General features: G+C 36.4%; 1 protein-coding gene across 4 annotated transcripts; it reads left to right on the top strand.

Moving 5' to 3' along the window:
• Positions 1 to 3,392: 3,392 nt before the first annotated feature.
• On the top strand, positions 3,393 to 23,649 carry LOC101898226 (probable cyclin-dependent serine/threonine-protein kinase DDB_G0292550). 4 transcript variants are annotated; one of them, XM_020039582.2, is made up of 5 exons: positions 3,393 to 3,598; positions 5,019 to 5,598; positions 12,732 to 13,210; positions 22,588 to 22,723; positions 22,912 to 23,649. In XM_020039582.2, exons 2-5 carry the CDS (start codon positions 5,386 to 5,388, stop codon positions 23,404 to 23,406), a joined length of 1,323 nt encoding a protein of 440 aa, XP_019895141.1. In that variant the 5' UTR covers positions 3,393 to 3,598; positions 5,019 to 5,385; the 3' UTR covers positions 23,407 to 23,649. The 4 variants fall into 4 exon arrangements, with proteins under 4 accessions (XP_019895141.1, XP_005191468.1, XP_011295845.1 ...); XM_005191411.4 differs by having other exon boundaries at positions 3,393 to 3,570; XM_011297543.3 differs by having other exon boundaries at positions 3,393 to 3,570; positions 5,115 to 5,598.
• The last annotated feature ends 1,675 nt before the right edge of the window (positions 23,650 to 25,324 follow it).

Raw genomic sequence — 25,324 nt, forward strand, 5'->3', positions numbered from 1 at the left:
TTTAGGACACATATCCATTTTAGACACCAAAAGACAACCAAAATTAGTACCATTTAGTACTTTTTGAACAATTATAGCAAGCATTTCCTAAACCACCAGCGCATCTCAACACTAACAGGGACCTCAATATCAAAATTCAGGATTCCAACTCTATAAATCCACCCACTTTAAACTACAATACTACACATTTCCATAAACCACCTCCTTCTCTCCAGCCTGGACACCAACAATAACCCAACCGTTTAGTACTTTTCGCACAATTATTGTACACATTTGCCAAACTACCTTAATATCTCTATCCCAGTTACCAACAGAGGCCTTCATATCAAATTTTGGGATTCCGGCTTTATCCCCTCACCAAATATCCAAATATTAGTACCACTTATCACTTTTCGAAAAAATATATAGTATACATTTCCAAAAACCACCTATATAACTTAACCAAAAATTCCAAACGTGGTATTTATATCAAATTTCAGGATTTCAGTTCGATTCCTTTACTTAATACTTTACTTTACTTTAGTACTTTTCGTACAATTATAGTACATTTTCCAAAACCACCTACATATCCCAATTCCTCATACCAAGTGAGAGCTCAATATTTAATTTGAGGATTTCAGCCCTATTCCTTCACCAGATACCAAAATTATGGTACACATTTTCTACATATCTCAAATCCACATACCAACAGATACCTCAATATCAAATTTGAAGATTCAAACCATATCTCTTCACCAGATAACAAATTTAGAACTATTTAGTGCTTTCTGTACAATTATGGTACACATTTTCAAAACCACCTACATATCTCAATTGCACATATTAACGGAGATCTCAATTTAAAACTTGAGAATACGAGCCATATACCTTAACCCAACACCCAACTTAGTACTATTTAGTACTTTTCGTACAATTAAAATACACATTTCCCAAGCTATCTCCATGTCACCAGGCTACACATGAACAACGAACCGATTTCAGATTTCAAGCACTATCTTTTGTACCAAATTGTACCAAATATAATTCTATTTAGTACTTTTCGTGAACTTGTAGTACACATTTCCAAAACTAGCTCATTATCACATAGCTGCCACAAACAGGGATCCTAATACAAAATTTCAAAATGTCAGTTTTATCCGTCGTTCTTCCTTAACAAAAGAGTTCCAAATTTAGTACAATTAAGTACAGTTCGCACACTTAGTGCACATTTCCGAAATCACCTTCATATATCCAACGTTAATTCCCATTCCAAAATTTCAAGGTTTAAGCTCTAACAGTTCGCGCGATACAAAATGATACAAAACATAGTACATTTTAGTACTTTGCGTACTTTTCATAGTGCGAGTTTTCAAAAACCCTTTGCTGCATCCTTCATAAACACAATCAATGACCTCCATACAAATTAAGGAAAGTTCTGGCTCCACTGGTTCGTTAAACACAAAGGGTACCATATTTAGTAAATTTTAGTACTTTTTGTACCGTACAAATTTTTAAAAACCCAGCCTTATCTAACACCTTCATATCAAGAGTGACCCTCACCCAAATTCAGACTCTAGCTTCAGTCGTATTGTCTTCCAATTATTTTACTTTTTATATAAATAAAGATTATTTTGAATATTTTTAAATTCTGCAGAAATTAATATCCGTATTTATGGCACTTGCGGGGAATACATTTTTGAGTTTTGGAGATAAATAAAATTTATATTTGGAACTCGATCTGGTGAAAAAGCCTTTAAGCCTAAGTCTAAGCCTAAATTAAAATTAATTAAAAATTAACAAGTAAAAAAGCAGAACTTTGAATACCCTCCACCATTTGGAACGAATTAGAAAATTTTCAAAAAATAAAATCTATTAAAAATTCTGATAAAATCTTTAAAATATCTAATATCGGAAGGTGCCGATATATGGGGGGATATACTATATTGTGGACCTATATTGACAATTACCTTTCAGGGGTTAAAGTGCTCACAAAGAACTCCTTGTGTGGATTTTCAGACAATACCATAGGAAAATATGGCTAAAATCATCAAAATACCGAATATCGGGGGTACCGTTATGTGGGGGATATACGATATCTTTAACCTATATATGTCAGGGGGTAAACTGCTCACAAAGAACCTCTTTCAGACAATTCCGTTGAAAAAAGTGGCTAATATCATCAAAATACCGAATATCGGGGGTACCGTTATATGGGGACTATACGATATAGTGGACCTATATAGATAATTATCTTCCGAGGTATAAAGTACCCACAAGGTACACCTTGTGTGGATTATCAGACAATTCCGTTGAAAAAAAGTAGCTAAAATCATCAAAATACCGAATATCGGGGGGTACCGTTATATGGGGGCTATACGATATCGTGGACCTATATAGATTATTCTCTTCCAAGGCATAAAGTACCTAGAAGGAACTCCTTGTGTGGATTATCACACAATTCCGTTGAAAAATGTGGCTAAAATCATCAAAATACCGAATATCGATATAGCCCATCTTCGAACTTGACCTGCCTGCAGACAAAAGAGGGATCTGTGCAAAATTTTAGCTACCTATTTTAATTCGTTTAGACTGCAGCGTGATTAAAACAGACGGACGGACATGGCTAAATCGTCTTAGAATTTTACGCTGATCAAGAATATATATACTTTGTTGGGTCTAAAATGATTATTTCGATGAGTTACAAACGGAATGCCGAACTTAATATACCCTCCATACTATGTATGGTGGAGGGTATAAAAAAACACGCATTTTGAAGACAGGTTTTTAGCTTCAGAGTTGTGTTGGTCAAATGTAGACAACGTGTCCTACCTTGCTGATATGGTGAATGGGGTTGTTCACGGTTTTTATGCATTAACCTCTGATGCGGAGAGAGGATTAATCCAAACCCAGCTTAAGATTGATTCTGTGCTTAAACAGAGGCTACAAAAATATAGAATGTTTTCATAGAGACCATATCATTAGGAAAACTCCGAACTTGAAAACCTACCCTATTGGGTATCAACACTCTTAAAATAGTACCTCAATTGCTCCTCCTTTTTTTCCAAACTTTCAACCATTTCACAAAATTTACAGTGCATCTAAATCGACTCTTGTCGACCGTAGCCGCCATAAATGAACATCAACACCCAGCATCCTTTTTAGGCCAATAATTTTTACTTATTTCACACATACCCTTGCGCTAACTAACTTCCATGCACGCACACATACAAACAACCCAACTTGCCTTACTTCTACTCTCAAAAATGTGCTTTCATATCTGGTGCTCTCGGATTTGAAATGAGAACAGCAGTGGATGGCTCGCTGGCTGTTGGCTGAGCCGAGAACAAACCAACAACAGATTGAAACGAAAACGAAAATTTGTCATCCACGCACAATATTCGATACGATTCTGGCAGTCAGCAGCCAGCCAGCCAGCCAGCCAAGTTAGTCGTCCTTAGGCCAGAGTAAGCGTAACACGTACCAATTAACGGCACTCGGATAACGGGAAAGATAACGTCGGGACGAACTGCCTGTCTATGTCTAGAGTCAGTCTTAAGGCTAGAGTGTTTGGTGTGACAGTGCGATAAAAACGTCTGTTGGAGTATTAATTTCCATTGATGTTGTTGTTGGCTTTGTTTTTTCATCTTTTCTTCATCTCCTGAAAGAGTGTGTGTGTGTGTGTGTTACAACTTCTCCAATTCCTTGCAACTATTGAAAGTGTTTCGATAACGGCTTGTCATTGTAACGAACGTATGGTTGGACCCAACCTACAACAATAATAGCAGCAGCAACAACAACAAATAAAATAAAACAAACGGGTGGAAATTTTTGAAAGATGTCATCGGAAAGTGAAGGAGATTTATGAGTTTGAAATATATAACGAACGACAAAAAAAAGTACCCGATCACATTTTACCTTGTACGTGTTAAGGGCGATGCTATCGGCAGTTGGCGGTGTGTTGTTATTGTTGTTGTTGTCGTTTTTGCTAATGTCAGTTAGTCAGCATCATCGGAATTGGTGTGGAATATGGATTCCTCAACTCCTTATAAAACATATGGTTTGATTAACGACAGGTTATTATTGGAGAGATGCTGGGCTCAACTTAATTTTAGGAACCTGTGGGTGGAATCGTGCCATCGCCCAGCCCCCACCCAATTCCCACGTGGAAATTCAAAATATTGTGAGAATTTATGCCAGCGTTTAAAAATTCGGTTATTTTAAAAGTGCTTTCACTTATGGCCTAACTGGCTGTGGCAGCGTGACTACGACACGACGATGATGACAGTAGCTACAATGTCGACATCAATTTCGGCCATACAGACGTCATCATATTTGTCTGTCGCTCTGTCTGTGCGAGAAAAAAGATAACCTCATGGCATGTATGTGTGTGTGTGTGTGTGTGAGAGTGTTTGTACAAGTGTATATTTATGTGCAAATATATGAATACTTGTGCAAATGCGGGGGTGGTGTAGAGATGTGTGTGTGTGTGTGTGGCGAATGTTTGCTTGCCTTCACATGTGTTCATATGTATGTGAGTGCACGTGTGTGTGTGTGCGTGCTTGTATGTTTGCCAACATTTCACATTCCGAGTTCAAAGAATGTGATGGCCTTGTGAGCGCATTATCACCCAGTGCTGCTCCATGAATTGAATTTGCCTACAGTTTCGGTTTCGGTTTTTTCGTTTTGTTTTTGTGTTTCCGCGTGTGTGAGTGTGAGTGTGTGTTTGTTTGGGGGCCGGGTGATGCTTTCATAATTCGCAAAATGCCTATGCCTTGGCTCTGAGGTTAGGCCTCTAGGCCTCTAAACAAATCATGGTTGCCGAGAAGGCGTCGTTGGCGTAGAAGGAGGAGAAGGAGGAGGAGTTGAACACCATAACAAGATGTTTGTTTTATTTTTATTTTGGTTTTTTGTTTTGTTTTCATAGACAATTCGTTAAAGGATCATAAAAACGCAAATTTTGCCAATGTTAAATAAGACAAATCATCATCGGCATCGACAACAACAAACATTATCTCTTTGCTTTTTTTTGGTTTCTTCAGCAACTACAGCCAGGGCGCCAAGGGAATCTCTCTGTGTGTGTGTGTGTGTCTTTGGTAGCTCATAATCCCTAGAACGTTTATTATTGTCTCAAATAGGGTGTAACCACCCATCTGCCACGAAATAAAATAGAATCATCAGCTACTCAATAACCCAGCCGAGTAGTTGCCTGTGATACATAAAACCCTTTTGTGCCACACAAAACAAATGTAAATGCGAATGCGAATGCCATAAATTAGTTTTTCCCATGGAATGCGAAACAGCCCAGGCAAACAAACGAGGCTAGGCCAACTTAAATTGGAGCACAACGCGGAATCATACTTTTGTTTCGTTCGACACTGAAGCTGGGCCGACATCGCCATCATCATCATGGCTAATACGATTTTCAAATATCATCAGCATTCTCAGCAGCATCATAGTCAGCACAATCCCAATTATCCGTATCATCAGGTCCATGGGAGCAGTGGGAGCAGCATTAGCGCTGGCATTGCCACCATTGATGGCAGCAGCTCCAGCACCACCAACCACAATCAAAACAATAGCAATCAAAATTCAATATTCGTTTTAAATGCCGAAGCGAAAGTAAGTTTTTCATTCTATCCATAACCTCCTGCCTATTGTTTTGCCATTACCTTTGTTTAACAATCTACGTTTTTGTTACTTTTTTTTTTTTTTTTTTTTTTTTTTTTTTTTTTTTGCGCCTGAATGCAGAACACATAAAACCAAACAACAAATGGGTGAAAGAGTATTCAATTGGTTTTCTGCTACACTCGGAGGAAAATAATAAAAAAACAAAAGTGGAAGTGAAATAAATTTAAATCGAAATGCTAGGCGAAAAAAGCTTAAGTGGAAATATTTTTGGGTTTTTATGATCCACTCGATGGGTGTGCGTGCATGTGTTTGGGGGTAGATCAAGATTGAACTTTAACTTCAATCAGATTACGTTTTATGTATTGGAATTGAATCACCATTCCGTTAGCATCAAATTGTAATAATTTACACATCAATAGCTGCCAAAAGACATAAACTTTTGATTTCATTTAAATAGATTTCTTTTGTAGCTCAATCTAAGTCCTTTCAAAAAATCGATGTTCCGTGTTGCACCATTGTGAGTTTACAAATCTTTTCAAATATATATATAACGTTTTAAGAGGCAATAAGAAAATTGGATTTAGAATGTGAAATATATCAAATCAGGGAGGGGAGAAATATAGTTTCAATATAGTCAAATGCGGGGTTGGATATTCTTACTTTAAAAGAGGTTCCCTTGAAATAATTGCACCATGGATAGATCCTTGGTAAAAACAGCAAAGAAAGTCTTAAAGTCGGGCGGGGCCGACTTTATGATACCCTACACCACTTTGCTAATTTAGTAGAGCTACTCATAACAATTAAAAGTTTTTATGGGAGAATTCAATCATACACGCTATGATTATAATTATAATTTAAAGTTCAAAGGACTTAATATGCCGAAGCATTTGTATCTGTTAAATTCTGACTTGTAATGCCCATTTGGTGCACAATTAAATTGAAATCAGATAAAGATATAGATCTCGATAAAATTTGACAACGATATTTCTGAGCTGTATTTGATATATTTCCCTGAATATCGTTGTTACGGAGTGCATATTACGGCTGTGGGTAACAAATATAACAAATCGGATGAACAGTATATATGGGAGCTATAGCTATATCTGAACCGATCTTCACCAAATTTGATATACTAGCTTCTAGACTCAATTCGGTCGTAAGTGCCAAATTTCATCCCATTTGGGCAAATATATCCAAATCTGAACCGATCTCGATAAAATTTAGCAAATGTTTTTCTGAGCTGTATTTGATATATTACCCCAAATATTGTTGTTACAAAGTGCATATTACGGCTGCGGAGGACACAAATAACAAATCGGATGAACAATATATATGGGAGCTATAGGTATATCTGAACTGATTTCGATCGAATTTGGCATACATATTTTCAAGTTCAATCTGATCGTACATGCAAAATTCCATACTATTCGGACTGATATTACATTATCTGGATAGGGCAATAAATGCGAACTGTACTTTGTTTACAAAAATACATGGACAGACGGATCATCAAAAAGAACTATGGGTCTATCTCGTTTCCTTTTGTCTGTTACAAACAAATGCACAAAGACATACTACCCTGACCACCTTGTCGTGTAGGGTATAATTAAAAAGGTAAAGTCATTTCAAATAAACATACCCATATCTGCATTTTTTTTGTAATTTAACTTGTCATATTTCACAGCATAAAAACTAGGTTCCCCCATCTCTGACTTGAGTTTTTACAATGGATTTATAAACACATACTTTTCCTATGAGATGATGTCAAACGAATAATTTTGAAAAAATTTTAAAAATATGTTTGTATGACTTTACCTTCTTGATTCTACCATGGATAGGCTTTAGAAATCACCTGAACGTTGTTTTCTTACGATGACCTTTAAATGTCAAAATTTGAAATATCTCAAAATTTTGTTGAAACTGAAAAGCATATTTTCAGACAAGGTACCTATATGTAATAGACTATTAATGGTAGTCTGCTCTTATTATTTTTTGTAACACGAAATATAATTACGGGGTAAATCCAGCAAACTAAGAAAATTGAGCTAAACAAGTAAAAACAAGTAAGCAAAGGCTATAGTCGTCCGGGGCCGACTATGTTATACCCTACAACACTACAATATGTTAGAAGCCCGATTATGTCTAAATCCATTTTGGAAAATTTCGCTTTTGAAATTAGGATTTTGACTAGGGACATTTGCCCAATATTTATGCGCTCTGTCGGGCTGTTAGTTGTTGTAGTCCATTTTACAGTTAAATATAATCCAATGGTCATCCAAAATGCTAGAATTCTTCCCTGTCCTTAACTCCCTTCACAGTCGTGTCGATTGGCTTCAATTGTGTGATCGGAAAAACATTTCTGTTTTGGTTAATTTGAACCCCTAAATATTTTGCAATCATATCCAGAAGCAAGAAGCCCCTTCGTACCTCCTTCTGAGCCCAACCCTACCCTTGTGAAAATTTTCGTGAGGATCGGACGATATTTGCAATACTTATATAATATCCTCAAACGGTGTTGTAAGGTGAAAAAATATTTCAAAATATTATAAGTCAAAATTCGAATAAAATAAAAAATGTCACAAAATCTATATTAACATCATTATTGTTACCTTTTTATGTGATTTTTTAGATTTTATTCCTTTATGTCAAGAGGGCATTCTGAATTGACAAAATTTGTCAAAATCGGTCAAGCCATTCTTGAGATATAAACATTCTAACTAACATCCCCTTCCTTTGTATATACACATTGTATATATTTCGCTATATATTACCGATAAATTTACTATCGGCATCTACGTTACGGTCAGAATTGACCTGTATGTCTATTTGTGATTTCGCCGGGATTACAAATATTCGCGGTTTAATGGAAAATTTGACTTTTATTTAACACAAATGTTGTGGCCTATTTCACTCACTAAATATTACGCTTTAAATGGTCTATAATTGCGACCTGTAGAGCAACTGCAAATCCAGTGGTCCATTTCAACCCCTAAATATTATGCGACCATCTCCAAAATAAATAGGGTTCTATTCTGGTTCTAACCCCATATCCATTCTAAGTTTCGTGAAGATCGGGCCATAATTGCGACCTGTAGAGTGATTACAAATTAACATGGACAGACGGACGGACATACATAGCTAGATCGACTCAGCTCGGCGAGATAGGAAGATCCATATATACTTTCCTATGTGGGAAACCAATATTTCGAGGTGTTACATAATTTTTGGTCCAATCAAACTTATAATACCCCCAACACATAGTGTGGTAGGGCATAAAAAAATTTAATTCGGCCGGGCCGAACTTTCAATACCTTCCACCTTAAGGTAAAGGAAACATTTTCTATATAAAAGTATCTGAATTCAAGCGTGTTTTACTTTAAACTTCATATATCAGTAAGACCATCTGCATAATGCAGTTAAATTTATCAAAAAACCATAAAGTGAGAGAGGCCGTTTTATGGAGCTATACCAAAACGGGAACCTCTATAGGCAATATTTTACTTCAAAGATTGCCATCTACCTTCTTCTTAAACACCAAATTTGAAACAATTTCGTGGGTAAATATGAATAGGATTATCAAAATACCGAATATCGGTGGGTATAGTTATATGTGCGCTTTGGGAAAACGTGGAACTAAATATTCAATGTTTTGCCACGGGGCTACCCTATTATGAACCCATTATGAACTGCAAATACCAATTTTTATCAAAATATCGAATATCACGAGGTACCGTTAAATGGAGGCTATACCAAAACATGGACCTATACATACAATATTTCGCCATATGAGCTAGAACCCATTTTGACCCAAAAAATACCAATTTTTAGACAAATTCGTGTGAAAATATGGCAAAAATCATAAAAATACCGAATATTTGGAAGGTACCGTTATATATGGGCTATACGAAAACGTGGACCTATACATACAATGTTCCGCCTGTGAAACATTATGACCTACATATACCAATTTATAGACTTTTACTAACCCAAGGTCTGTTGTTAAGATAGGCAATATGGGTTCACTCATTCTGGTGCCTCCCCCTCGAAATTTTCAAAAACAAAAAAAAAGATTTTTTCTGCACAGAAAGAGAACGATCATTCAATTCTGCTCCAACTTTGCAAATCCTAGAATTTGCGTCAGTTCTAGATCAGGTGCAAAAATGGATAATGTATGTCCACTCCATCAAGCACCTACCCCACAAAGTGTTAAAATTTTGAATAATTATAACTCACACAATTACTTAAAAAACCCAAGATCTGTAGTGGGATTCTCTAAGTCTTTATTTGAGTTACCGACAATAATAGGTAACTTTAAAATCAAAATTTTTGATATGAAAAAAAGTTAAAGTTACAACATTGGTATCTATCGGTAGCTTTTAACGGCTACTTTGATTTCGTCGCTAGCTTCCCGAAAAATTTCGTTAATTACCGAAGTTATATGCATTTTAGGTTCACCGACTTTTGTCGGTAACTCAAAAAATGCATTAGAGAATGCCACTACATACTGGTGTTAAAATATAATATATCGATCCACTCTTTCTGGTACCTCCCTCACGAAGGCTCAAAAATGTGAATATCCAAATATTTTCTCCTGGATCCTCCCCCACAAAGGGTCAAAGTTTTGAATAACAACAAGTTAAAAAGCGGTAAGTTCGGCCGGGCCAAACTTTGAATATCCTTAAAAACTTCTGTTAAAATGTTAAAAATACCGAATATAGCCGTTAAATTGGTGTCTATACGACGTGGACCTACATAGGCATAGTTTGTTATAAGTCATTACCATATTCAAATTCGAAACTTGAAATAAGCGGTGAATAATGTAGCTACAATCATCAAAATATCGTATGTAGGGAGGTACCGTTATATCGGAGCTGTGCGAAGACCTGAACCAGCATAGACAATTTTCTGTCATAGGCTGTAGCATCCATTACGAACTTCAAATACCATATCTCAAACAATTTCGTTGGGTATTGTACCTAAACACGTCAAAATACCGAATATAGGGAGGTACTGGTACATGGGGCCTATACGAAGACCTGGACCTGCATAAACAATTTTCTGTCAAAGACTGTAGTTCCCATTACGAACTCTAAATACGTAATTTGAAACAATTATGGAGAATAATAACGCTAAAATCATCAAAATACCGAATATAGGGAGGTACCGTTATATGGGGGCTATACGAAGACGTAGACCTGCACAGACAATTTTCTTCCTTAGCCTGTAGCATCCATTACGAACTTCTAATGCCAAATTTTAAACATTTCCGGTTAATAATGTCGGGAGGTACCGTTATATGGGGGCTATATGGGAACTTGGACTTACATGGCCCATTTAGGAACTTAACCTGCCTACTGGAAAAATAAACATGTGTGCAAAACTTTAGCCTTCTATCTCAATTCGTTCGAAAAATAGCGTGATTACAACAGACAGACGGACATTGCTAAATCGACTTAAAATTTTACGCTGATCAAGAATATATATACTTTGTTGGGTCTGACATGAGTATTTCGGAATGACAAAGTTAATATACTCTCCATAGTATGGTGGAGGGTATAAAAACGATTATAAAAACCGAAGTAAGCATCCGATTCTCCTTATGAATCACACATACCATTATTTCTACTAACATAAGATCGGTTGTGAAGATGGAATATATCGGTCCACTCCTTCTGGTAGCTCCCCAACGAAAGCTCAAAATTGTGAATATCCATGAAGTTCATAAAACGGGAAACTAACATCCAATTGAATTCAGACTTGGTACATCTCAATATTTCCATAAATACAAGATCTATTTTAAAAATGGCAGAGATCGGACCATTTATTCTGGAATCTCCCCCATATAGGGTTAACATTTTTGGAAAACAAACGCTAAGGAAGAAATCAAAATAAGCATCCAACTCTCTTTAAATTTCACCCATCAAAATATTTTTGTTAAGACAAGATCTGTTGTTAAGATGATATATATCCCACAAAGGATCACAATTTTCAATATTTTATCTGTCATAACTTGCGAAATAAGTCAGCAATTATTTACAACTTCCTATGTCTAAATAGGAAGAAGTCGGTAGAGTCCACCTGTTACGTCGCAATTTTTTACGATATTAATTATAATAGAAGTTAAAATATTTTTAAATAATCGAACATAGGCTGAGGAATACTTATGTCGGCAAACGTGATTCATACTTTTTACCTTGTTTTTCTTTGTTTATTCGGAAAAAAATGCGTAACTCGACTTTAGTTGAATCAATTTTTCAGAGTGGAATATCGATTTTGCGATCATCAGTTATTGGCAGATTTTTTATAATTAAACGTGCCAAGTTCTACATAAGGTCGGCCAAGAAGGCTACTTTTATTGCGATATGATTCTTCTCGAATTTCAAATCATGATTGGTCTGTTCCAGAACTGCCAGAATGTTTTTACTACTATTTTTCTTTTATGATATGGGGGAAAATTGCAAAACTAGTAGATTCTTGCAGATTCTGGAACAGAGCAAATAAGTCTTTCGACGGCAAAGTTGGTTGTCAGATGCGCTTACTGGCCGACACGTGTCAAAGTAATATCCTATAAAGGATAAAAAATCGATTCTATCCTCTGATGCAAAATCTAAACACCAAAGAAGAATCAAAGTCGACTAAGGATTGCGAAGCAAAAATCGAACATTAAATTTGGACGGATTATTTTTCTTTTGAAGACATCTAAATAAGGGTAATCCTCCAAATTCACTCTTTTGATATGCCAAAAAAAAAGAAGGCTTCTTATTACCCATCCCTCCAATTTAGAGTATCTTATCCCACATGAGTATCTTAAAAATCTCCACCATTTTCTTCGAGTGTAAAACATTTAGACTGGTTCTAGCAGTTGAATGCCAATTGAAATGGAAATTGTTAACCTTCACAATTTTTTGTTTTGTTTTGAATTTATTTTTTTTATTTCATGTTCACCATCCTTTTACCCATTTTCTGTTGTTGTTGTTATTTTTCTTGATGTTGTTGTTTTGTCATGTTCTGGCTTTTATGTGTTCGCAACGCTTGCAGGCATTTTTTTTTTGTACAAAAAGTCAATGATAATAATTTCACTTTCCCTTTGAATATCCATTTGCTCTTTCTTGTTGTTGTTGTAGATTTCGCCAAATAGTTGTAGGAAATTCTATTTAGATTTTAACGATAACCCAATGGACTCATCTGCAACGCTAACCCAACAATCAACCGCCGCCACAACGGCCACAGCTGGCAATGGGATCAATAGTAATTTCTCCTCGTTTCCCTCGGCCTCGTCGGTATGGTCCTCGGCCTCGTCCACTATGTGTTCACCTGCTGCCCATGCCATACAGAAGCTGTTCAACTGCAGCAGCGGGGGTGGAGGCGGAGGCGGTGCTGGCTCCACAACGAAACATTATGGAAATTTAAGCTCTGGAATTGATTCAAAGTCATCAGCATTAACATCATCGTCATCATTTAAGACCTCCAAATCGGAATTATTGAAGAAGAAATCAAAGTTCTGGCAATACCTGGAAGGGGAGACACAAACGGCGTCGGCGGCGGCGACGACAACAACGAGCTATGAGGGAATTGATAGCAGCAAAAAGGGTAAAGGCAAAAGGTAATTATTATGGGTTATTTTCCATCCACCTCTCTCTCCCACACTCTCCTTGGGATACGCTAGTAAGAACACACGCAGCCACCTCTGCTCGTCGTGCAGAAAGTCAACTCTCATTTCCCTAAACTATTTAATGGTAATTTGAGGTACAGAATAATTAGCAAAAGCCACCAAAGGAAATTGAGCTGGCTGGGGCACTGGGAATTGGCTGCAATGAAATGATGATATTTGATATTTATTAAACGTTTTGTATTTAACTTTGCCAGGGTAGAGAGCAGAGCGGAGCGGGGAATTATGGCTAATGAATTTGAATGAGTTTTGCAAAACGGAACTTAACCCCGTTTACAATTTAAATCAATTCAATAAATCTGAATGTAATATTTTTAGATTGCTCGCTGTACTTGATCTAAATTCAATTGATGGCATCCAATTATGGCGTCCTTGTGTGGCTGGCTGGCTGGCTGGTTGGCTGTGTAGCCGTCAGTCACATTTGGTTGCCATCAAATATTAAAGGACAGCAACAAAAACTCCAATTCAATTATTTTTTTTTTTTGGCCACATAACTGGTCAAAAATGATTTGTTTGTTGCAGTGCAGGGAAGGGAGGCAGCGTTCGTTTGTCCCTCCGTTCCGTTCGGTTGGTTGGTCTGTTTGTCCGTTACACATCTCGTTTGGCTGCCATTCAAAGTTGATGGATGGGAAACAAATCGATTTGTAATTTGTGATTTGTTCAGCTATTCGATGTGTTTCTAGGATATATCTGTGGATGTATTTGTACGGTTTAGAATACCCTACACCAGGGTGGGGTTGTAGCTGTTTTTGGATACAAAGAGGATATTCGCAACTCCTCAACATAATTTTTTTCAAATATAGAATTTATGAAAATTAAAGTAGACAGGCCCAAGTTGTTGCATAGCTCCATTATAGCGGTGCCTTCCGATTTAAGGTATTTTGAATGTAGAAGTAATAATTTTCCACGGAATCAGACATTTCGAATTCTAAAGGGTCCGCGATATTCTTTTTTATACCCTCCCCCATAGTATGGAGGGTATATTATTTGTAACTCCTCGTCATTCCGTTTGTAACTCCTCGAAATACTCATGTCAGGCCCAACAAATTATCCATGTTCCTGACCAGCGTAAGATTCTAAGTCTTTCCGTCCGTCTATTGTCTCTTTCGAACGAATTGAGACGGAAAGCTACCATTTTGCACATACGTATATTTTGTCAGTAGGCAGGTTATGTTCGTAAATGGGCCATGTCGGTCCACTTCTTCGCATAGCTCTCATATAACAATATCTACCTATATTCGTTATTTTTCACCGGAATTGTTTCAAGTTTCGTTCTTGAAGTTCGTAATAGATACTAAAACCTTAGACATAAAATTGTCTATGCAGGTCCAAACACTTCGTATTGCCCATATATAACGGCACCTCCCTTTACTCGGTGTTTTGTTGGTATTGGCGACATTATTCACCGGATTTTTTTTTAAATTTGGTATTTTAAGTTCGGAATCGGTAATACAGCCTATGGCAGGAAATTACGTATGCAGTAATCCTCCAAAATGGTGGAGGGTATTAAAGGTTATGGAGGTATTTGTCATAGTATAGTTCTCACATAACGATTTTCGTTAGTCGGTATTTATCTACGTTCATTATGATCCAATGACTGTAACGGCCCGGAATAAAAATTGCCCATTTATGCCTCTGGACAAATATCCGCCCAAACAGTGACTCGTTTTGGATACATCGGCTTTCAATGTGTGCGTACGGTTTTCAGTGCCCAAAACGCGACAATTTAGCTTGTTTCTTCCAAAATCCGCACACAATTTTCGGACACATTGTGCAACATTACCATGATTTTCAAAGTAATGTCGCAATATTCCCCAGTGCTGTTTAAGGGTATAGACAACCATAATCGTTCATGGAAAAACGAAAGTAATTATCTTTCAAATCAGGTATGAGCTAAGTGTTACCATTCACGAAATAAGAACTAGTTGAAGAACCAAACGTTAGATTGCGAACCCTACATGTCCCAATTTACACATGATTAGTTGTCCAGAGAGAAAACTAAGTTTGTAGACAGAGGAGGATTCCAAAATTATCAATGGAATTTTCTGAAAATTCACACAAGGAGGTCTCTCTGAGTAATTTAACTTCTTGGGCGGAATTGGAATTGTCTATATAGGTCTTCTATCGCATACCTTTCATACACCCGGTATTCGGACTTTAGCGACAGTATTCACCGGAATTTTGACAAATTTAGTATTTGAAGCTCGTAATCGGTACTTCAAATTTTCTATGCAGATCCACAGTTTGTATAGCCCACACATATAACGGACAGACTTTTTGTTTTTGATTTTTCAAGCGCCTTCCCAATGTTGGAGGGTATAAAAAGTTCTGCCCGCCGACTTTGGCGCTTTTTTAACTGTTCCAACACGATAAAGTTTTTCCAAGAAGAAAAACTGCAACAAAGTCAAACGCCATAATTTTTATTTATTTTTTTTTAAATTTTATTGAATGAAAGCAAAAAATGTCGGAAATTGAATCAAATTTTAGAATGAGTTCAAATTTGTTCGAATTGTGATTTAGTGATTTTTAGTACTTTTAATGCACTTATATTTCTTTGGTACATCTAGCCTACAGCGCATCAGTGAACCTCCTTCCAAATTTCAGAATTCTAGTTCCATGCATTTGCCTAAAAAGAAAAAATAATTTTTACTACCTTTTAGTACTTTTTACGTTTAGTACACTTATAGTTCGAATTTTCAAAAACCCAGTCTAAGTTCATCCCTACACACCAACATTGACCCACATGCAAACCTTCAAGATTCTAGCTTCAGTTTTGTAGCCTGGACGCTAAATTAGACAATCACTCATCCACTGAACTGTTTTCATAATACATGTTTTGAAATGAACACAGTTTTCACTAAAATAACTATAACTCATAAACCAATATAGAGATAGTTTATACATAAAAACCTTGGTATTGACGTCATCTTTCATATGATGATTGCAAAAACAAAATCGGTTCATGCATTTCAGAGAACATCAATGACTAACATAATCAAACTTTTTTATAAATATGCATAGATTTGAGGCAATAAATGTAAGTCCTTCGTCATATTTGCTTTTTCGAGATACAAATAAAGGGATTTGAATTACTTATTAAATATCACGAATTACAAAGGAAATAATTTGAATTACAAATGAAATATCACGAATTACAAATTAAATATTTCGAATTACATGCGAAAATATGCGGATTTCTTTGGTATATGTTGCATACAACGTGTACTCATGGTGTAGGGTACCAAATGATCACTTACGCCTTCTATGGCCACTTTAACTTATTCCTCTCATTTATTTTTTTTTCTTCTTTTTTCTTCAGAATATCTAAAAGCAATTTGCAAGCATGTTTAAGCCAATTGCTTTGCTGGCTCGCCTTATTCAGTGATTCATTCATTCATTCGTCTGATTCAATTTATCCATTTCAATGGAGTTTTACGGCTTTTATTTCCATTCTGTTTCTGTTTTGTATTGCAGTTTTTTTTTCTTTGCTTTTGTGGAACATTCATCGGACAAGGACAAGAAAGAAGTATTTAAACGCAACGCAAAACCAAACAAAGTAAAATAAAAAATAAAATAAAAAACAAGAAAAATCTACATCATTAACCTTGCATAAAGCGAGAACATTAATTATGAGCTCTTTCTTTCTTGTCCAAGCATATTGAATTACGTTAATGGGGTCGCTCTCTGTCTTTGCGGCCAACGCATTTAAATGAATTAAGAATGAACGATTTTGGTATTCTAATATAATTTAATGCATGCAAAAAGTTGTTGGGTTATTAATGCAAATTTAATCGGGCACGAATGGCACGATATTCCAAAGGGTGTGGGGTGTGGTGAATTAAACATTGGAGATATTCAAAGTTTCGTTTCGTTGGAAGTTATTCTTGAAGAGTATCATGAGCTTTGTCATTTATATTTAATAAAGGATATGTAAGGAGCCTAAGGAGCTAACATAAGGGAATAGCCGTTACGTATTTACATAAATACGTACTTAGATTTTGACAAGCAAATTTTTCCAAAACAGATGAAACTATACATGTGTGGGAAAAATCTGTTTCAAAACTGTTTTTTAGTGGAGACATTTTATGATTTTTTCCACCTGACAGGAAATGCATTTTTTAACCAGCGGGACGATTCAAAGAGCACATAGAAAAAACCTATGTACATATATAACAAGTTAAAAAGCAGTAATGCCCTTCCCGATTTGCAAAGAATTTGGAAATTTTCAAAAAATAAAATCCGTTAAAAATTCTGTTAAAATCTTAAAAATACCGAATATAGTCGTTATATTGGGGTCTCTACGACGTGAACCTGCATAGGCTTAGTTTGTCATAAGCCATTATCATATTCAAATTCGAAACTTGAAATAAACGGTGAATAATGTAGCTAAAATCATCAAAATACCGTATATAGGGAGGTACCGTTATATCGGAGCTATACGAAGACCTGTATCGGCATAGAAAATTTTCTGTCACAGGCTGTAGGTATCCATTACGAACTTCAAATACCAAATTTGAAACAATTCCGGTGAAAATGTCGCTAAAAACATCAAAATACCGAATATTCGGAGGTACCGTTATATGGGGGCTATATGAAGACCTCAACCTGCACAGAAAATTCTGTCTTAGTCTAAAGTATCCATTATGAACTTCAAATACCAAATTTAAAACAATTCCGGTGAATAATGTCGCTAAAATCATCAAAATATCGTATGTAGGGAGGTACCGTTATATCGGAGCTGTGCGAAGAACTGGACCAGCATAAACAATTTTCTGTCACAGGCTATAGCATCTATTACGAACGGCAAATACGACATCTCAAAAAATTTCGGTGGGTATTGGTACCGAATACTGATATATGGGGCCGAGGTACGGATTATACGAAGACCTGTACCTGAATAGATAATTTTCTGTCACAGACTGTAGTTTCCATTACGAACTCTAAATACGTATTTTGAAACAATTCCGTTAAATAATGTCGCTAAAATCATCAAAATACCGAATTTTTGGAGGTACTGATATATGGGGCCTATATGAAGACCTGGACCTTCACAGAAAATTTTCTGTCAAAGGCTGTAGTATCCATTACGAACTTCAAATACCAAATTTGAAACAATTGCGGTGAATAATGTTGCTAAAATCATCAAAATATCGAATATTGGGAGGTACCGTTATATGGGGGCTATATGAAGGCGTGGACCTGCACAGACAATAATAATGAATAAATTCGCCAAAATCATCAAAATACCGAATATCCGGAGGTACCGTTATATGGGGCCTATATAAAAAGTGGACTTACCTTTACGAACTTAGCCCCGCCTACTGGCAAAATAAACACCTGTGCAAAATTTTAGCCCTCTATCTCAATTCGTTCGAAAGATAGCGTGATTACAACAGATAGGCGGACAGACAGTGGACATCGCTAAATCAACTTAGAATTTTACGCTGATCAAGAATATATATACCTTGATGGGTCTGACATGAGGAGTTACAAACGGAATGACAAAGTTAATATACCCTCCATAGTATGGTGGAGGGTACAAAATTTTTTAAAACTATTTTTAATACTTTTCAAAAATAATCTCAGCATTGTAGAGATATTGTAGAGTCTACAGAGTACCGCGACTCAAAGATAATGACGTAAAAAGTCGAATTTTCAATTTTTGCTCCAATAAAAATGAATTGTCGATCTCACCTCAAAGTTGACAATAATCAATTTCTATTTCGGAGCCATTCATTAAATAGTGTTACCGACAGCAGAATCACTTACTCCGTCGGTAGTTCGTTCAAATAATTTTGCAAGTGATCGAGATTTGCGTGATGAATTATGAAATTATACAGCCTTCTGACAAGGCTTCAAGGGCAGCTGTAGTATTGAACAATTGAAGCTAATATTATGGTGCTGCACATGACCATGAGTTGTTTTTCAAAATCTTGAACCCTATACGGAGGAGGAGAAATGGTCCGAAACAGATCTTGTGTTGATGGAAATATCGAGAAATATAAGTCTGGATAGATTCGGATGTTAATTTTGCGTGTTAAGGACTTCATGGATATTCAAAATTATGACCCTCTGTGGGGTAGGTACCAAAGGAAGTTTTCCGATATATCCCATCTTCACAGCAGATCTTGTTATCAATATTGGGATGTGTGAAATATGAAGAGAAACAGATGCTTATTTCCGTTGCTATAATTGGTTTGGTTTTTCATAACTTTGACCCTTTATGGGAGAGGTACAAGAAGAAATTGTCCGATCTCCACCGTCTTTATAACAGATCTCGAGTTGATGGAAATATTGAGATGTGCCAAGCCTGAAAGGAATCGGATATTAATTTGGCGTTTTATGAGCTCCATTAATATTCAAAATTTTGACCCTCTGTGTGGACCGATATACTTCATCTTCACACCAGACTTTGGGTTAATAAAAAATATTGTGATGTGTGTAATTTCAAGGTAATCGAACTCTCACATCACATATTATAAGAGTTAGAATTATTCAAGATTTTGACCCTTTGTATGGAGGTACCAGAAGGAGTGGACCGATACTGTCCATTTTCGCACCTGACATAGCATGGAAGCAAATATTAGGATTCGCAAAGTTGGAGCAAAATCGGATTAGGCTTTTTCTTTCTGTGCAGCAAAATATTTTTTTTTTTTTTTTTAATTTGCACCTTTTGTGGGGGAGGCATTACCAGGAGGAGTGGACCGATATATTCCATCTTCACATCCGACCTTGGCTTAATAAAAATATTGTGATGTGTCAAATTTGAAGTCAATCAGACTCTTATATCACATTTTATAAGCGTTAAAATGTTTTCAAAATTTTGACATTTTGTGGGCGAGGTACTTGATGGAGTTGACCGATATTCTCCATTTTCGCATCTGACCTAGCACTGCAAAGGTGGAGCAATATCAGGTAATCCTTTCACTTTCTGTGCACTACAAGATTTTTTTTTAATTCTTGGCATTTTATGGGGAGGTACCAAAAGGAGTGGGTCGATAATGCCCATCTCCGAACTCGATCTAAGGTTGACAATAATATTACGGTGTAGCAAGTTTGGATCAAATCGGATACTCCCTTCGAGAGTTATTGCCAGACAGTCAGACGGACGGTCGGACGGACGTACATCGCTAGATCGACTCCAAATGTCCTGAAACCAAAGAAATGGATGAAGATCTATATGGAAGGTATATAAAAATCTTAACCGATCTCGATAACCGATCGATTTGGCAGAGGTATTCTCGAGCTGTATCTGATGTCTGATATCAAATATCATTGTTGTGGAGTGCATATTAGGCATGTGGGAGACTTTAACACCAAATCGGATGAAACTAATATGTGGATGCTACAGCTATATCTGAACCGATTTTCACCAAAATTTGAAATACTTGCTTTTGGGCTGAATTCTGTCGTAAGTGATCAAATTCAGTCCATTTGGGCTGATATTAGCCAATTGGTGCACGATAAATCTGATATCGGATAAAGATATATATGTATCTTTGGATATGCTATATCCAAATCTTAACCGATCTTGATAAAATTTGAAACAATTATTTTTGGGCTGTATCTGATATCTGTTACCAAATATCATTCGTGGAATTCATATTATGAATGTGAGGGATCGTATCGGATGATATATATGATATAAAATTGGTTGAAGACTTATATGGGAGCAAAATGTAGATTTGAACCGATTCTCAGCAATTTCAATAGGGGTCGTCCTTGACCCAAACAAATATTATTTGGAAAATCTCATCTTAATCGGATTAATCGGAAAATGTGACCTGCATTTTGTTCACAAAAATACATGGACGGACGGACAGACGGACTGACATGCTAAATCGACTCAGATAGTGCTTCTATGAAGATCCTCAAAAGTAACTATAGGTCTATCTCGCTTCCTGCTCCATGTTTCAAACAAATGTACAAAGACATAATACCATTACCACCAATATATGGGCGGTATATGCAATTCTGAACCGATTTGTACCTTTTGAACCAACTAACTTTGTTATAGAGTGCATGATATGACTTCGAGAAGACCAATTTGGCCTGGTTTTTCAGCGTAAGATTGGTTGTTTTGTTTCTTTGAAGATCCACAAAGAAACTTTAGGTCTATCTCGCTTCCTTCTCCATGTTTTAAACAAATGTACAAATACATAAGACCCTTACCACTATGTGTAGCAAACATTTCAAGATCTTAGCTCGATCCGTTTACGTAATTCCAAACAGCACCACATTAAGAACTTTTAGTACACTTGTAGTTCAAACTTCCGGATTTTCTCATTCCCAATTTCGGAACTCTAGCTCTTGGTGTCCAATAGAAAAACAATAACGAAAATATTTTATTTGTTCAAAAGAATTTCCAACTGAAAAAACAATTCGGAATCACGTAGGCCGTACACTCAATACATTAAAAATAGGACGAAGATTGCAATTAAAATGCACCCAGCGGATTATGCCTCATCATCTTTTCAAAGCCTAAGAAATTCATAGAATGTTAAGCCATGGATCTCATGTCGGAAACATCTTCTATAACCCGGCATTCTCTTTATTTATCATATTACGAAATTTACACCAACATCCGTACATTTTTACCCTTTAACAAATAGCTATGAGAAATTCTTGGAAAAATAGCTCCCAATAGCTTCGCTATTAAAATGTTGTTCGTATGTCTCACTCACTGTATCCGCAATTCTTTAATTTTAAAATACAACAATCCCCTTTTAACTTTGACTTCCGAATTTGGTTTCCTTGAAAATTCATTGTTCCCCTTTGCCTGTTTTGTTTTTGTTGTTGTTCATTATTTTAGATAAGCTAATTAGGAAGTTAACATTTCGCTTAATTTTTGTTTTTTTTTTTTGTTTTTGTTGTCTTGGCTGAGAACTTTTTCATATTGTTTGCGCGATGAAGAAGCGTCAGCAGATGAAGCTGCATTATTTAAATTAAAATCCATTACGATAATGTGTTAAGCATTCTAATCGAGAGAAAACTTTGAGCAAATAAAAAAAAAAACGAATGACAACAAGAACAACAATCATATAAATAGATTGGTATGACTTACGATTTCCCAGCTTGAAAAGGCTTTCATGTTTTACGGGCGGGTGGGGGAACAATTGTGGCGAAACAATCATGGCTTTGTTCTTTTGCAGGCTTGTGTAAAGTTCCAAGATTATGAATTTCTCTCAAGTTTGTGACATTGATGCGAACCCTTTTTTTGTCGTCTTGTTAACATCTTTCAATTTTTACGCCCTTCTTCCTCTACTTCCTCCTCTTTTTTGGTTTTTGTTTTCTAAACTGCCGCATTTCAGCCGGAAACACAAATCAAAATATTGGCCTAAATCCAATGCAAACGACGATGATAATCAAAGCAGTCATAATGACTTATCCGAGTTGCTGGAGTACTCGTGTAGCCTCTGTGACAACTGTCGCTGTATGGACTGTCAGGTATGTCTGTCTGTTTGTCTGTCTGTCAATTTGCCTATATGTCTGCATGTCTATTTGTTTGCTTATCTTTTGGTCGTTGGCGGCTTTGCCCCATTTTCAATGGCAATAAATGTTCTATTATCATCCATCATCCCATATTTCCTGTTCCCTGTTGTCCCGCCCGGAATTCTAATGCTCTTGTCTTGTAGATTGGCTACTTTGACTGTGACAATTCGGATGACAGCAACTCGGAGTACTCGTTTCACATGAATGCCTATGACGAGGAGGAGGATGAGGACAATGGCGACAACGATGACATCGGCCGGGGCATGGAATTGAAGGCAACCATAACAGCGTCAAGGACCCGGGCAACATCGACAGCATCAACAACGCCCAGCGATGATTCCGGCGAGGCCGTAGACGAGGATAGCGAAGCAAAGCATGCATTAGCTTGCAATAAAATCGACAATAAAAATGCCATCCAACAATTAGAATTTGAGAGCTCCATTCGTCGCAGTGGCGGAAGTCATGGCCCAACCCGACATGGAATGCCCGAGTGTTGTCATCAATGCTATGGCCTGGAGGTGGAACAGCATTGTCTGGATTTTCATCAACTCTACAACAGCAGTGAATGCTGTGGTAGTGGTGGTGTTGGTGGCGGGGGCGGTGGCGTTGCCATTGCCATCAGCCATAGAAAGCACTAGCAACGGCAAGTGTGATTCATGCATGCATGTTCATGTTCATGCTAATGAATAGAAATTAATTGCTTCGAAACAAAAACCAAAACAAAAACGACATGAAGTCTCATGCAAATTTATTACAAACAAAAGAAAATAAAACAAAAAAAAATTGTGCCAAAGTTTCAACATTTTTTCTAAATTGACTTAAAAACGTTACGAAAAAATTAAAAGAAAAATTCTCAAAATAAAATACGAAAAGATACAAAACTCTTACTCAAATACTTACCAAATCTAACTAGATTCTCTCTGCCCCCGCCATGAATAGATGATGTTTATTCAAATAAACTCAATGGAAGAAGAAAACCCCAAAAAAGAAATGAAAACAAAATCAAATAAAATTATTAAAGTATTCAACAAGTGCTATTACCAAAAAAAAAAAAAAAAAAAAACAAGAATTGAAAAAAAAGGAACACGAGAAACAAAAAAAGAAAACCAGTGAAACACAAGCAAACAAAAATCTAAAATATTTGAAATTTAATTTGATTTTATTGACAATGAAGACATGACAAAAAAAAAAAAACAAAGAAAACAAAATAATAAAAACAATAAAAAACGGAAATGATGATAGAAGCTATCATCGATGGTGTTTGCATTGTTCCAATGGTTTCTTGGGTTGGCGTTATCGCACAAGTGCTACATGATGGGTTGGTGGGTGGTTGGGTTTTTGAACGAGAAATCCTGCACTCGTTCAAAGAAGGTATAGAAGATATTAAAGGCAGTCTTTTTTGTCAAAAGTATGCAAAAACAAGTAAGCTAAGGCGATAGCCGTGCGGGGCCTACCATGTGATAGCCCCCTTATGTCCAAATCCATTTTGGAAAATTTCATTTTTGAAATTATTTCATGGAGCACTGCCCAGATGTCCCTGGTCGAAATTAAAGCAAAATTAGTTGTTGTAGTAATCCAACGGTCATCCAAAATGCTAGACTTCTTCCCTGTCCTTAACTCTCTTCTCATGCAAAATTTCTTGTCGATTGGTTTCAATTGTGTGATCAGGAAAATTTTTCTGGTTTTTGGTTCATTTGAACCCCTAAATATTTTGCGATCATCTCCAAATGCAAGAGGCCCCTCTGTATCTCCAAATTTACACTCGTCTATATGATTTGTTTGTCTACGATATTTGGCTATATTCGTCAACGAAATCAGCATAAACAAGTTAAAAAGCAGTAAGTTCGGCCGGGCCAAACTTTGAATACCCTCCACCAATTGGGGACGAATTTGGAAATTTTCAAAAAATAAAGTCCCTAAAAAATTCTGTTAAAATTTTAAAATTACCGAATATAGCCGTTATATTGGGATCTATACGACATGGAAATACATAGGTCTTGTTTGTTATAAGCCATTACCATATTGAATTTCGAAACTTGAAATAAACGGTGAATAATGTAGCTAAAATCAGCAAATTATCGTATGTAGGGAGGTACCGTTATATAGGAGCTGTGCGAAGACCTGGACCAGCATAGGTAATTTTCTGTCACAAGCTATAGCATCCACGTCAAATACGACATCTCAAAAAATTTCGATGAGTATTGGTACCGAATATAGGGAGGTACTGATATATGGGGCCTATACGAAGACCTGTACCTGCATAGACAATTTTCTGTCACAGACTGTAGTTTCCATTACGAACTCTAAATACGTAATTTGAAACAATTCCGTTAAATAGTGACGCTAAAATCATCAAAATACCGAATATCGGGAGGTACCGTTGTATGGGGGCTATACGAAGACGTGGACCGACACAGACAATTTTTTTGTCATAGGCTGTAGAATCCATTTCGAACTTAAAATACCAAATTTGAAACAATTCCGGTGAATAATGTCGCTCAAGTCATCAAAATACCGAATATCGGGAGGTACCGTTATATGGGGGCTATACGAAGA

This window comes from Musca domestica, unplaced genomic scaffold (assembly GCF_030504385.1).
Source record: "Musca domestica strain aabys unplaced genomic scaffold, Musca_domestica.polishedcontigs.V.1.1 8, whole genome shotgun sequence".
NCBI classification, from domain to species: Eukaryota; Metazoa; Arthropoda; class Insecta; order Diptera; family Muscidae; genus Musca; species Musca domestica.